Below are 14641 nucleotides of genomic sequence, written 5' to 3'. Positions count from 1 at the left end.
AAGGCTAAGAACGGGACACACAGGACTAAACAAAACAACGCACTTAATAGGGAAGCATCCACCAGGACAGTGTGAATGTGGTTTAGGGGAACAAACTGTGGAACCTGCCATCTGTCACTGCTCCAAATATAACACAGAGAGAGAGGGGAAAGCTGCAGAAGGAGCTGAGGAAGGGTGGGGGGGGGGGGGGAGAGTTAAACCTGAAGTGATTTTTTAAAAGAAGCTGTTTTAATGGAGAGGATTTAAGTTGTTTTAATTTATTTAAATTTTTATTTATTTATGTATATTTTTATTTATTTATGTATATTTTATTTATTTATGTATTTCCGCAGACTAACACTCCAGCATAGTAGGTGGCGGTAACGCGCCTTTAACGTTAGGTGCCACCCGCCATTAAAAAAACAACAAAAAGAAGAGGTATAAGCCGAAGAAGAAGCCATGATCCCCAGTTAACCTGGAACACCGGGACGACAGGATGGGTGTAGCAGATTTAAAGTTTGATACCAATGCTGGTAAGAGCCTCGTTGGTTTGCTGTGGTCAGACGAACTGGATTATGTCGCGTTTGTTTTCAGGGAGCCGATGTGTTTGTGTAGCTAGCTAACGTTAGCTCTAGCGTGAATAACCGCCGTGAAGCCGTTAGCCTGTTCCAGAGGATCCACATCAAAACATCATGTGTCAGACTTGTCGCGATGATCAAACTTATGCACTTGCCTGTGTGTCCTGCGGATGTACAGATCGCAGCGATGTGTATACTTGGCAGTACATTGACTTTCTCCCTGTCCTTGATAGTCCTCAGATATCATATGTCAAGCAGAACAATAGCACTAGGGTATGTTTCAACAGTTCCGTTAAACCGGTTGAAACGACTCAGATGTTGTCTTATGTTACTATGATTTACACGTGATTACCCAAAACTACCTCTGCCTTCAGTGCAGCAGGGTTTTCTCTATACTGCTCTTTAAGATGAGGCCAGTTTGTTTGTATACCACATTGTAACAACACGTCAATTCAAAATACTGCACATACAATATAAACAGGCTTCATGAGCAACTGTGAAGGCAACATATGACAATGTGAAAGAGCTTTTTAAAAAGAGTTGCATCGAGAAAATTAAGAAATAAATTAAGAAATTAAAGAGTGAAAGAAGTGCATTGTAAGAAAAAGAGAAACAAGTATGGCCCTCAGTGGAGCGCATACCTTCGCCAAGGCCCAACAGCCCCCTTAAATTCAATCAAGCACCCAGTTCTCTGGGAGCTTGTTCCTCATGTGTGCAGCTTAAAAACTGAACGCTGCTTCTCCATGTTTGGTTTTTACTCAGAGGACAGAAAGCAGACTTCACAGGTCTAGTTGGTTCATAACGTAGCAGCAGATCAGTAATGTGTTATGGCCCTAAACCATGTAGGGCTTAATAAACCAACAGCAGGATTTTCAAGGAAAATTCTTTGACAGACATGGAGCCAGTGGACAGATCTGAGCACTGGAGTGATGTGAGGACTCTGCAGTTTTGAACTTGAGCGTTGAACTTTAAAATCTTAAAGTTATTTTGCTGTTCGCATTCTTGAATCGGTGAATCGTTCTCGAGTCAAGCTTCACAAACTCGTATATAATCCGAGAAGCACTTCGAGAAGATGCCAGTCAACTGACGTTTGTATTTAAAACCAGTGCAGTACCCCTCTGTATAATGTGTATGTGCGTAGCTAGCTTTACGATTTAGTGTGTTATGTAGTCATGGTGACGATCCACTCCCAGTTGTTGTTGTGGCTTTCCAGTCTGTGTAATCTCCACCCTCTCTTCTCTCACAAGGGCCCGTGGTGGATCTGTCTGCCCAGGGGATGCAGAAGCTGGATCCCAGTTTCACCTGCTCTGACGACACACACACTCTCGTCCTGGACGGGAACCACATCATGAAACTGGACTATCTGGAGCGGAGCCCAGGCCTTCAGCAGGTAGTGACCACTTTGAAATGATGGCTGTTGTTACTCTTTGTTTAACAGAATTATAGCATAGTCATACAGGTTTCTTTATGTGAATACTGTCTAGTTTACTGATTGGACGTCCTGTGGTAATTCCCGGTCTTTTCCTCTTCAGCTGTCGGTGGCAGGAAACCGTCTGGTGAGAATGATGGGTGTGTCTCGGGTGACAGAGCTGAGAGTCCTCAATCTTCCCAACAACAGTATTGGGTATATCGAGGGGCTAAGAGATCTGCCTCACCTCCAGTGGCTCAACCTGTCGGGAAACCATATTAAGGTGAGTTAAAGAGAGATTCTCACACATTAACTCACAAATCATCATTTATCTCAAAATATGTAATTGCACCGATTAGTCGCAGCCCATTTGTTGATATGTTAAACCGACTGTACACTTTTCTTTTTTTTACACAGGTCATTGAACAACTCACCAACTGTGTTTCCCTGCAACACCTGGATCTGTCTGACAATAACATATCAACCATCGGTGATATCACGAAACTGGTGGCATTAAAGGTGGGTGCTGCAGCCATCTAGGTCAAAATCAAGCTTAAATAAAACAAAGAGCTATTATTAAATCAGATTTCTGTACTGATTAATATTCTTTCAGACACTTTTACTCCATGGAAATAGCATCACAGCACTTCGCACTGTTCCTGCCCACCTGCCTGCCCATTTATCCATTCTCTCCCTGGCAGAAAACGAGATAAGAGATCTCAATGAGGTAATTGTCTTTTTCTCCGACTCGATACAGCAACAGTGATCTCCCTTTTAAAATATATATAAATGGCTTGTATTCATTCACACATTTATGTAATTTTTTTAAATTTCTGATTGCTCCGTAGGTGTCATACCTGTCACCGCTGCATGAACTGGAGCAGCTGTCTATAATGAGCAACCCTTGTGTTATGGCGACCCCGTCATTGCCAGGGTTTGACTATCGGCCTTATATCATGAGTTGGTGCCTGAACCTAAAGGTCCTGGATGGCTACGTGGTGTCACAAAAAGAAGGGTGTGTACACGTCTGTGCTGCTACATTGTGGAGTAACAGAGAGTATCCACATGTTGGATTTGTCTTATGTCTCATGTGTAATTGTCACAATTACAGTCTTAAAGCGGAGTGGCTGTACAGTCAAGGAAAAGGACGCTTGTATCGACCGGGTCAGCACGTGCAGCTCGTTCAGTACCTCACCACTGTTTGCCCTCTGACCTCATCACCAGCCTTGGAGACGGCAGAAGACGCCAAGCTGGAGAAGATCCTCAATAAGCAGAGGTATACTGTCAATCTGATCAGGCTTTTTAACACTGCATTTGTGATGAAGGAAAAATATTTACTCCAACGACCTTTTGTTGTGCTGCCATGTTTTTTTTCCTTTCAGGTTTCACCAAAGGCAGCTGTTGGAGGAGACGCAGTGCAGCGGTCACAGTCCTCCTCGTCCAACTCATCTTGATGTGGAGATGCACAGTCCTCCAGTTGCCACACCACAGGAGGGAGCCAGAGAGGTGAAGAAAAACACTGCAGCTGGACCAGATGTTGCTCCATCAGTCTCAGAGTCAGGTGGGAGAGTTTTGACTTAATACTATGCTCGTCTCCAGGAAACTAATTGTTTTTATGAGTATATTTAATGCCGTTTGTGTTTAACTTCCAGAGCCAGTTGTGCAGGTCAACACTTGGGTGAGCGGTGATTCTTCCCACCCGTCACTGCCAACAGTTCGCTGCGCAAAGCTCAGAGAGGAGCACTTGTCTTTGGAGGATGTTCACACAGATGAGGATAAACTCAATGGCAGCATGCTTTCCTCAGACTCCACTTATCTCCCCTTCATGTCTGATGTGGAGTCACAAACGATCCAGTCCGACAGCGAGGACGAGACAGAGACATTCGAACCTGATTCCTTGGCCCTGAAGCGTCCAGCTCAGCCCAAAAAGCACAACACAAACGAGAAAAATTATTCGCTTCCGGTGGATACGCAAGAGAGGAAGACTCGTGAAGAAGAGGTTATTTCTGGTGAAGCTGCAACAGTTCTCTCACCGGAGATCAGAATTAGCGTAGCACAAAATGACCTGGAAACATCCTCTGATTGTGTTAAAGTGGAGATGAAAAAAGCCCCCAAGCAGGAAGACGCTGGTATGTGTGCCAGCCAATCCAGTTCGATGGGAGCAGAGAGGGCGGCAGTGAGAATACAGTCCTGGTGGAGGGGACATTACACTCGACATTGTCACCATATGGCCCGAGAGGTGCGCAGCGAAATCCGCCTGAGCAGGATGCAAGAGCACATCCTGTTCCTGTCTGAGAAGCTGGACAGGTAACTGACTGAGCGTCAGCAATAATAAACTGTTTCTGTAACAGTATTCAGTCTTTTTTTATTTGTCTGTTTCATTTATGGCATAACTGTGGCTTCTGATATATACATATTGACTTTATTGAACTAAAAGGTAAAACTTATGTGTTTGCAGTGCGCAGAAGCAGTATGAGGAAGAGAGACTACAAAGGCTTGTTCAGGAGGAGGCCGTGAAGTTTCTGTGGAAAGAGGTCGGTGCTTGAAGATGGCTATTTTAAAATGTCCTTCTTGTTCACTTCACTTCACCTCATTCATTATTTATGTTGTATAATGCAGCTCTTCTGCAGCATCATCTCCAGGAACACTCTCTGAACTTGTGTGATTTCCAGCCTAATTCGTTTTAAACCTTTCTTGTGTTTAACATGCAGCTCCAGTCTATGCAGCAGTGGAAGACGTCTGTGGAGCAGCAGCTGGCTGACATCGCTCAGGCTGCCACCCTGAATCAGACCTCATCTCCTGGACTGTGTAAGGCCGCGACCCCAGTTGCCTCCAGCACAACGAAGCCGCCCAGCACAGACGTCTCCTTCCCGGACTCTGGCTTCCAGTCGACGAGCAATCAGCAGGCCACGCAGGAGGACAGCTTCCTGAGCAGCGGCACAGAAGACTCCCTGAAGACGGTGCGAGCACTGAGTCCCGTTCCTAGCGGCTTCGCTGGTGTGGACAGCGCAGACTGCAGCCTGCTGGACCAGTACCTCTCCTCTGTGCAGCAGAGAGCGGAGGAGGTGGAGGAGGTGCTCAGTGATAGAACAGCAAAACCAGAGGCTTCATCGCCAGTCTCACCTGGTAAAACAGCACAGTCCCCCTCCACCCAGCAGAGGGCAGCAGAAGTGCAAAGAACGGAGGGAACGTCTGTCTGACAGTCAGCACCTTTACAGAACTCCTGAGTCTGTGTAAATAGACACTGAGTGACCTGCACTCATCTTGATATCTGACCCAGTTTTCAAGCAACCGCGCCCCCGAGTCTGAACCCAGCTCAGGCTTGAAAACAAGTACTTTACTGTGAATGTAACCCGAGTTTTATACTTCACCTCTAGTTCTCTTATTTAAGTACACTTTCCTCTTTGTGTGAAGACAATGATTGTGAGGTAGCTTCAGAAGTAACTTGAAATCTGTTTTTTAATCGTCTACAGTCAGAAGGTTTCTTCCTCTTCGTATGAAAAGACCAGGCACATTCACTTTGTCCATATCCACTGAATTATTAATTAACTGCAATAAATAAGAAGAGATGCTGATGTTTTAAAAGAAGCACACATCCAACCACAGACGTATCTATACCTGAGCAACAACATACTTACTATCTGTCAAGTCACAGTTTTAATGGTTAACCTGACCTATGAGAAAAATGTAAATAAATATGCAATTAGAATTTTTCACACCTTCGTTTTATGTTTCATATTATTTTGAAATGCATGAAAACATAAAGCTGCAGTTAACAATTATTTTATGAACAATTAATTTGCAAGTTGTTCAGTGAATCCTTTCGTGTGTGCAAAGCTAAACAAATTTAAATTAGAAACCAAAGCACACTGATTAATTAATAGCTGTAAATTCATAGAGATGAACAGTAGAGTAAGCAGCACCATCCATCATTTATGACGTTGATTGTAGCTGTGACAAGTCAAACTGTCCTGTAAAGAAAGTGTATTGCTAAAAAGATTCATTTTTTGTGAACAGAGTAATTTATGAATTGACAAAATGTTTCAGCTCGGCAGGAAAGTCTGATTTATCGTTTTATCCAGGGAGTGTTTGTCCCTCTATTAACCAGGATACGTGGTCCAGTAATACCTGAAATGACTGGTATGTCCAAATTGATATACTCTAATTCCTTCCAGAGACCTCGGACTTGCTCATTAATCTTCTGAAAAAGGATTGAAATCAGTTTATTAAGTGCTGATTAACATTTACAACTCTACTATAACCATTTATTAACTTATACAGAGTTTGACCAGCTGGTGATATGTTTGCAAAATGTGTAACGAATGTAAAAGGACCAGTTCAGTAGACGTGAAGTGTTAATGATAAGAGCTGTTTTATTATATTTATATGTAAATACGTTCCCATTCTGGTTGTGTGCCCTGATGAAATAAAAGATTTTTCATAATAACATGGCCCTGCAGTGTTTCTATGCAGTAAAAATATAATACGACTATTGGTCCATTAGCAGCAGTCACTAGGAGGAGGACAACAGCGGACATTAAGGCTAAAAACATGTTGTAAATGCTTATGGACACTTGGATGACACCACAGGAGCAGCATGGAGGCATTTTATTTATTTTTCTGTTTTCTTTTTTTACGTTTGAAGAATCTGTCACTATTTACTTCAATTGTATTGGATTTATCTGCAACGCTGTTTACCCCTGAAACCCCAAAAGTGTTTTGTGGCTGAAACACTTCACCCTCCCCTCCATAGGCGCAGTGGTGAGGAGGATTTTCATTTTTCGGTGAACTATCCCTGTAAGGTAAAACCAAAACAAACTAACTAACTACCACCTTGTTATGGTTTATTTTACGTTGTGAATGACTGGCCACTAGATGGCGCTGTAGGGGCAGACCTCTATACTCTCAGGCCCCGCCCCCCCCTCGGCTCTGCCTCCTGAACCTGACACCGACTCTGACGAGCTGCTCTACCCGCCGCTGCAGCCTCTCTCACGGCCTCACCTTCAGCATCACCCTCCCTCTCCACCCACCATCCAACGGTCCGACGTGATGCTGGTCTCTCGTCCAGATGTGTAAGTGTTACTTTTGTTATCATGTCACGGGCTAAAGCGGCCGCACCACCGCTGTTGTTAGAACAGCACGTTTGCCTTGTTGTTGATAACTGAGACGTTTCTGAATCTCTTAACGATCATCACTGTCCAGAAGCTTCTTCTTTGTCTGTGGCTCCTGCAGCCGCTGAGGTGATGGAGGCTGGTGGTGCTTGTTGATGGACGACGACTCGAGATGGAGAAAATATGAGAACAGATGCTAACTGTCCTGGATGTGTGTGTGCATAGACAACAGGTACAGACACTGATCGTGATCCCAGGCTGGTTGTTCGAAGAAATGTCCCAAATCCACTGGGTCCAGTTTGTTATTGTGAACATTGGTTTTCATCATTTCAATCATGTCAGCGACACAAACACTTTGAATACGCGGAGATGAGCTCATCTTGATCATTGTTTAAAATTCTATTTTCAGTAAAATTCATATCACTTTGTTGATCTGCAGTGTGGCAATGTTGAAAGAGAACACACACACACACACACACACACACACACACACACACACACACACACACACACACACACACACACACACACACACACACAAAGGATAAACTGATTAAAGTGCATAATAACAGAGTACATATAGGTGCTTATTTTAAGTGCGGGGTTCATTAGTAGAGCACTAGAATAGACAGCTAATGAGACAACGGGCCCCCTGGGTCCTGACACATGTCCTACTTATAAGAGCAGGAGCTCAGTTATACTGGTTTTGAATCTGTTCTTGGTAGTTTCAGGCTCTTTATGTTAAAAGTTTATCCTTTGTGGATGTTTTGCGTCTCTTGGTGTCTTTTTTTTTTTCATATTCTTTATTGTTTTTGGTCATTTGTCTGTCCATATGTAATGGTGGTGCTGAATCAGGCACTCTCTGAACCCGGCCATGTTTGCTGGGCACAACAGTCAGCATTGCAAAATGTGGATGGGATACACTGGGCAGACAGGAGCCACTTAGTAGCCCATGTGAGTGGGCACGAGTCAGAGTGTGTGTCCTTCCATTTTCCATATCGCCTGTCCTGTGAAGGTTGGGTTAAAGACACAGGGAGGACATGTCAGCTCCACAAAGACAGGCCCCAGCCACCTGTCAGGTTAGAATCCAGAACCTTCTGCTGTAAGGTGACACCGCTAACCACTAAACCACCATGCCAGGCCTTCTTTATAAGTGCATTCCATAAATCTATATATATTGTAATTACTTATTTGACTGTGGACTGCATAGGCAAGTCCTGCAGGATACTGATGTCAACTTCCTCAGTAGAAATAATAATCTCTCTTTAGCAGGCGTCTGTTCTGTCTACAGTTCCTACAGAGCACTTTATAGGAAGTAAATAAAGTGGCTACAACCGAGCCACACAACACTTTTTCAGCCAGTCAGCCAAAGGGTGCACTTCTGCTTGTAACAAGGGAAATAAGTACAGAAAAGCGGATCGTGGGACAAGAAGCGTGGGAGGGAGAGGAGGAAGGAGTGAAGGGAGAGTGTTTTTTGTTTTGTTGTTGAGTTTGAATATGGACTGTCATTCTCCAGAATCCATTACTCCAGCTGCAAACAGCAAAGTTCATTTTTGACCTTGGCAAGTTTGACGAATCTCAGCTCAAGGTCCACTGACTTTCATGATTGGAGTTTTCATGTAGATGGACCATTGTTATCTTATTGTAACTGATCTGTAACAGTAATGCCTTTTGGACAAGCAGACTTTAAAGACCACGTGATACAACTTAAAAAAACCTCTAAATATCTAGTAATTGGACCTTGAGCTTGGATGTTTATGACTTCAAATGTATTTCTTTTTCAAATATTGGGGAATTATAATACAAATGGAAAACTTGAGTAAAATTATTTTACATTATAATTACTATACAATTTATACAGCTGTACGTGGTGTATCGAGTGACTGGTTTCTGTGTCCGGCCCACAATGATTTTTAAAATGGAAAAAAATAATCTTCTACAAAAGTATTTTTATATTTTTAACAATTTTTAACTATTTTACAAACTATTTTTGAATCATCTAACCAGCAGACACAACAACATCTTTGACAAATCTAAAACAATAAATGGCCTTTGTCTTCAGTCTCATGATCACATGATCCATACACATCTATTTTTAGCTTTCAAGAGCAGAAGCAGATTTTTCTGTTTTTCTGTCTGATAGCGTTCATCAGCATCGGGCGCTGAGGACGGAGTGATGCCATCATCGCTGTGGTGACAGCAGAGAGAGAAGCGGGGCCTGATTCTGGGAGACAGAGGCAGGTCACCATGTGCCGGAATCTGTCCAAATACGCCTTCATCTTCCTCTTCCTCGCTCTGTTTGGACTCCTCTTGCTGCTCCGCAACATCCACACTGTGGAGGTGAGGAAGGAGGATGGATCAGTGTTTGGTACTAGCTGTTGGTTCAATTTATCGGGTAGCATAAGAAGTAACAGGATCCATCTCCAAATGTACTTCTATCTTTCTATTTCACTGAACTCCAGACATTTTCCTGACATTTTCCGGAGGGGCTGTATGTGAGAAAGCAAATCTCCAAGTAAATTTCTCAAAACATTTCCCTTAAATTTTCACGCCAGCCGAGTAAAATCTCCAGAAAATGTCCGAATGAGCCCACGTTAGAATGCAGCAGGAAAGTGTCCGGAAAATTGACAGCAAGCGATTGGGGCGATCGGTGACGTGTCTAACATGTGACGGACGCAAAACTGTGAAAATACAAATATATCAGGAGGAAAAAAAGGAGCGATGCACGTAGAGGATGCCGCAGAAGATGTCAACTTAGAAAGACAACAGGATCCCAGAGCTTTTGACGCTAACACTGGGGTTGATGTGCTGTAAACAAAAACATTGAGCGGAGTGTCCTGCCTCCTGCTTGCTCTACCCAGGCGCCTGACCCTCCAGAAATGTTCCTGTTGTGGTGAACGTTATGACCCGGACATTCTTCTGCTGCATTCTTCAAATGTGAAAGAACGTTCATGTCTGAAAAAAGCTTGACAAGGCTTTTGTCGGTTTGCTCAAATCTGTATTACATTCATTTACACTCATACTGTGTTGTGCATCTGTATTTAATGCATTTTAATCTGCCAGTCACAGGTTGATTGTGTCATCTTCTCCAGCATCTCTTAACTTTTATTTTTCATGCTTCTACAAGTCACCACTCTTCTCGTCCTCTCCAGAACTGGAACTGCCACACGATTTCAGCGCTCTACCAGCTGCAGAGCAGGATCCAGTCGTCCTTCCTCCCCGTCAGTCTCCCCAATTTCTATCACAACCGCACCTTTTGTGCTCACCTGGGCCAGAAACCCTCCCCCGAAGATGAGCTGGAAGAGCGCTACCTGCTGGACTCCATCGCCTGGCCCGGGCCCCCGACTCGCTCCGCACCGATGGCCTTGCGCCTGACGAGCGACCCTTTGCACAGCCTGTTCGCCATCCTCCCCACTAAAGGAGGCAGGGAATGGCACGTGGGCGACCAACTGGAGGTCCTTGTCCAGATGCACGACTTCCATGGTCGTCCCAAGCGCTATGGCGGCGATTTCATTTTGGCCAGACTGCACTCTCCGGAGCTCGGAGCAGGTGTGGCAGGTAAAGTGCTGGACCACAGGAATGGATTCTACTCGGCTCTGTTCCCGCTCCTCTGGGTGGGATCTGCACAGGTCGAGGTCACGCTGGTGCACTCCAGCGAGGCGGTCTCTGTGTTGCAGCGGCTGAGGGAAGAGCGCCCTGACCGCGTGTTTTTTAAGAGCCTGTTCCGCTTGGGCTTCCTGTCTGAAACCACTGCGTGTAACATGTGCCTGCCTCCTGATCAGCAGCCTCTCTGCAACTACACAGACCTTTACACTGGAGAGCCATGGTACTGCTATAAGCCGAAGATACTCAGCTGCGACACCAGAGTCAACCACGCCAAAGGAGGCTACCTGAAACACCTCATCACCAACAAGGAGGCACTGCTCTTCCAGAGGTCTGTCACTGATAGAAGAAAATATAGCATTTTTTTTAAAGGATGAGACTGGTTATATTGGGAGTTTTTCTTACTTTGAACAGATCCCATGAAAAGCCCAAAAACAAATCCATCCCCTGTGCGACAGACCATCATTGTCCAAAAACGATTAAAAACACACCAGTTGATCCCACACCGATCATCCTGCTTCTAGAAAGTGTATCAATCTTCAGCTGAACGTTTTCATTTAAGCGACTATTTAGATTAATAGAGCTCAGATGTTATAGGCTCTTTGAAATCCATCCATCGATTATTGATAACGGGGTGGGGGGGTGTTTGGGGCTAAGTGTCACAGAGGGTGGGAACCCTTTAAATATTTAGGGACGGTCTAAATGCCCTGTCACATAACTTTGGTTCATTTTGTCTGGCGATATACGCTACACTTCACCGTATTTGTGACTGCGTCTAACTCTGTTTGTTTTGGTCTTTTAATAGGATTTGTTGACAGCAATAAACATTGTATTCTTTAGCCTCAATCTCTAACATTGAACTGCTTCTTTTCTGTTTTAGTGGCGTAAACATCAAAGTTCACATACACCCTTCAGGACCCGACAGAGTCACTGTGCTCCCACCAAGAAAAGGTACAGTTCACCTGCAGAGTAACATTAACATTTCAGTTGGAGCACGTTTTTCATTGAAATTACTCCGGTAAATTCAGTTCTCTGCACCATTTCTTGGCTTGTGTCAGATAAAGTAGAGGCAGAGAGCAGCAGTGCAAAACCAGACGCCATTATGCTCGCGCCATCTGGGTATTACTACAAGGAGTCATGGAGGCCATTAGGGGGCGACACAATGCGCCAGTTCAATGAATCATCTGCCATCATCCAGTGTTTGAAGAACAGGATGATCCACCTTTACGGAGACTCCACCGTCAGACAGTGGTTTGAGTACCTCATTGCTTTCGTCCCAGGTGAGGGTTGTTTTTTCTCTTAGATTTTTTTTCAATCCTTGTGGATCCCCCCCCCCCCACTTGACCCTCTGTGTGTTCCTCTCTCCTCAGGGTTGAAGGAGTTCAACCTGAACAGTCCTAAAAACGTCGGGCCTTTCATGGCGGTGGACAATGCGCACAACATCCTCTTGAAATACCGCTGCCACGGCCCGCCCATCCGCTTCTCCACCGTCATGTCCAGCGAGTTGAGGTACATCTCCAACGAGCTGGACGGCCTCTCTGGGGGTCCCAACACCATCGTGGTCCTCAGCATCTGGGCCCATTTCAGCACCTTCCCCGTGGAGGTGTACATACGACGGCTGCGCCACATTCGGCTGGCGCTGGTGCGACTTCTGGACCGGGCGCCGGGGACGCTCGTGGTGATCCGCTCGGCCAACCTCCAAGCCCTGGACCAAGAGGTGAGCCTGTACAACAGCGACTGGTACTCCATGCAGCTGGACAAGGTGCTCAGGGCCATGTTCAAGGGAATGAGCGTCCTGCTGGTGGATGCCTGGCAAATGACTGTGGCGCACCACCTCCCCCACGCCCTCCATCCGCCGCCAGCCATCGTCAAGAACATGATAGACATGCTGCTGTCCTACGTTTGCCCAGAGAAGAAGAAGAGCTAACAGGAGCAGGACAGTGACTTGGAGGAAACTAAGGAGTTTTCCGTGTGAATCCACCGATATGTTCTTCAAATCTTTTACTTCCCTGAAGCCAACCCCCCCCCTCCCCTACTGAAAGATTGACCTGACTGATCTGACTGAACGATCTGTTTACTTGCCTGTTACATTTCATCATAACCAGGAATGCCAAAGACCTTGGTGACATGTGCTGAGGTATTTTGTGTGTGTCCTTCTCTCAGAATCACAGTGTGAGCTTTGTGTCATTCATTTTGCCAAAGTTAAAATCTCAGTGACATTTCGTTTCAGTTTTTTTCCTCTCAGGCTGTTCCGTGTTAAAGAATGTTCCTCTGATCCGAGCCACGTCACAACACGTCCACTATTGTCTCTATTTGTTTATATGTGTAAACTGTGAGTCCATGTGCTCTGAGAATTATCTATAATGTGAACCACATACTACCACATGTTTACTGTATCATGCATATCATTGCCCTGTAATGCACCTGCACGTGTGGCAGCTACAGTATTGGCAACTATAATTTTCTTTATCTATATGTTTTCTTATCTATAATTTCTTTATCCTCTTTATTTCAAAGATTTAACTGTGTTAGTTCCAGTCGACTTTTACCTGAAGACGTCTCTGACTCACAGATCTGCCTCTTTGCCTTTCAGACAACACATTTTACCGAGGTAAAAATCATCAAATCAAAAGCAGGCATTGTCCGTCCATCCCAGGCTTGACCTTTACGTAATGACTCCTTTGTATTCATATTTTACTTTCTATTACAGAAATAATTTTCTTTCTATGTTCAGTTTTGTGTTAGGGATGTTCTTAATGGACATTTGAGTGTTATATAAAAAGATCAAATAGTGTCACATGTTCATTAGAGCCCGGCCGATATGGATTTTTTGGGACGATGGAGAGAAAGAAAGTCTGATGCTAAAATATTGGTTGATATATACGAAGACAAAAAAATTTGCAACGCTGCCTAAGATGTTATAAAACCTTTATCACTAATTTTTTATTGGGGTTTGATATTTTACGATTTAAACTTTATCACAGCCTAAAAACAACCAAATATCTATTGAATGTAAACATATATTTCTGCTTTGTTAAATCGATATAAAGTTTTTACATCAGCGAACATAAACAATGATACAGATATGTCTGTGAAAGGATCGTATATCGGGCTCTAATGTTCATCATAGGACATCAGTGATGGGGGGAGAAGAGAGTGGAGGTTGTTTATTGAGTTTTCTGATCTTTGTGATACAAAGAGATAATGTGCCTATTTTATATCTAATTCCGTCCCTGAATCGATCAAAGTATTTATTCATAATTTAGAATAACTGAGTTATGTATTTCTTGTTTTGTTTTTCATATATTGTTAAAAAGATCAATAAATTAAGCCATGAGCGCAAACTGTGGGTTATAGATGGAGCAGTAAAAACCAACATGTCTGTGCACTGATCGCTCTGTGACTCCTGTGTCTTCATCATTCAGGTAACTTCAACATTTAAGAAGGGATAAATTATTCCTCAATGCTTCAGAGAGTTGATCGCTCATCCGAGGATTTCAGAAAGCCTGAATGCCAAAGAGTGTAACTACTCTACCTGACGAGACTGGACTCGCTTGAATAAAAGAGGCTAGCACCTAAAAATGTGTTTGTTATTGGTTATGTTTTATAATCAACCTTTAATTATAACCATCAGTTCATTGTTATCCAGGTGTTGGGTAAATACATGAAATTATTGTGTATTTGATTTTTTTGGTCATATTTTTCAGCTCTGTACTTGAAATCAAAGATTATGTTGCACATCAGCTCTCACTCACATTTTATAGCCCATTCATTTGATGCCAGCATGTTGCTGAGTCAGCACTGTTTCTAATCATATTAAAATGTTTTGTTCATAAAACTGTGACAGCTCAGAGCTGTGGTGGACGAGCTTTCATCAATGTTCCGTCTTGTTACTGTTGGAAATATTGGAGGGTTTCAAAGAAATCCGATTGCAGCTGATATTAAAAGAGACATGCAAAAAC

The 14641-nt window shown here is 43.8% G+C and overlaps 2 protein-coding genes across 2 annotated transcripts; both read left to right on the top strand.

The window, feature by feature from the left end:
• The first annotated feature begins 398 nt into the window (after positions 1–398).
• Positions 399–5527, top strand: cep97 (centrosomal protein 97). Its single transcript, XM_034574707.1, has 11 exons — positions 399–512; positions 1805–1947; positions 2090–2248; positions 2383–2484; positions 2579–2692; positions 2814–2980; positions 3077–3241; positions 3348–3526; positions 3618–4272; positions 4424–4499; positions 4677–5527. Exons 1-11 carry the CDS (start codon positions 476–478, stop codon positions 5163–5165), a joined length of 2286 nt encoding a protein of 761 aa, XP_034430598.1. The 5' UTR covers positions 399–475; the 3' UTR covers positions 5166–5527.
• Positions 5528–7044: 1517 nt separating this feature from the next.
• On the top strand, positions 7045–13572 carry nxpe3 (neurexophilin and PC-esterase domain family, member 3). The gene is made up of 6 exons (XM_034573464.1): positions 7045–7308; positions 9220–9416; positions 10229–11010; positions 11560–11630; positions 11738–11959; positions 12050–13572. The coding sequence occupies exons 2-6, from the start codon at positions 9324–9326 to the stop codon at positions 12604–12606; spliced, it is 1725 nt and encodes a 574-aa protein (XP_034429355.1). The 5' UTR covers positions 7045–7308; positions 9220–9323; the 3' UTR covers positions 12607–13572.
• Positions 13573–14641: the final 1069 nt, after the last annotated feature.

Source organism: Hippoglossus hippoglossus, chromosome 21, assembly GCF_009819705.1.
Source record: "Hippoglossus hippoglossus isolate fHipHip1 chromosome 21, fHipHip1.pri, whole genome shotgun sequence".
NCBI classification, from domain to species: domain Eukaryota; kingdom Metazoa; phylum Chordata; class Actinopteri; order Pleuronectiformes; family Pleuronectidae; genus Hippoglossus; species Hippoglossus hippoglossus.
Note: the sequence above shows the minus strand (reverse complement) of the source record. Positions and strands in the feature narration are given on the sequence as shown.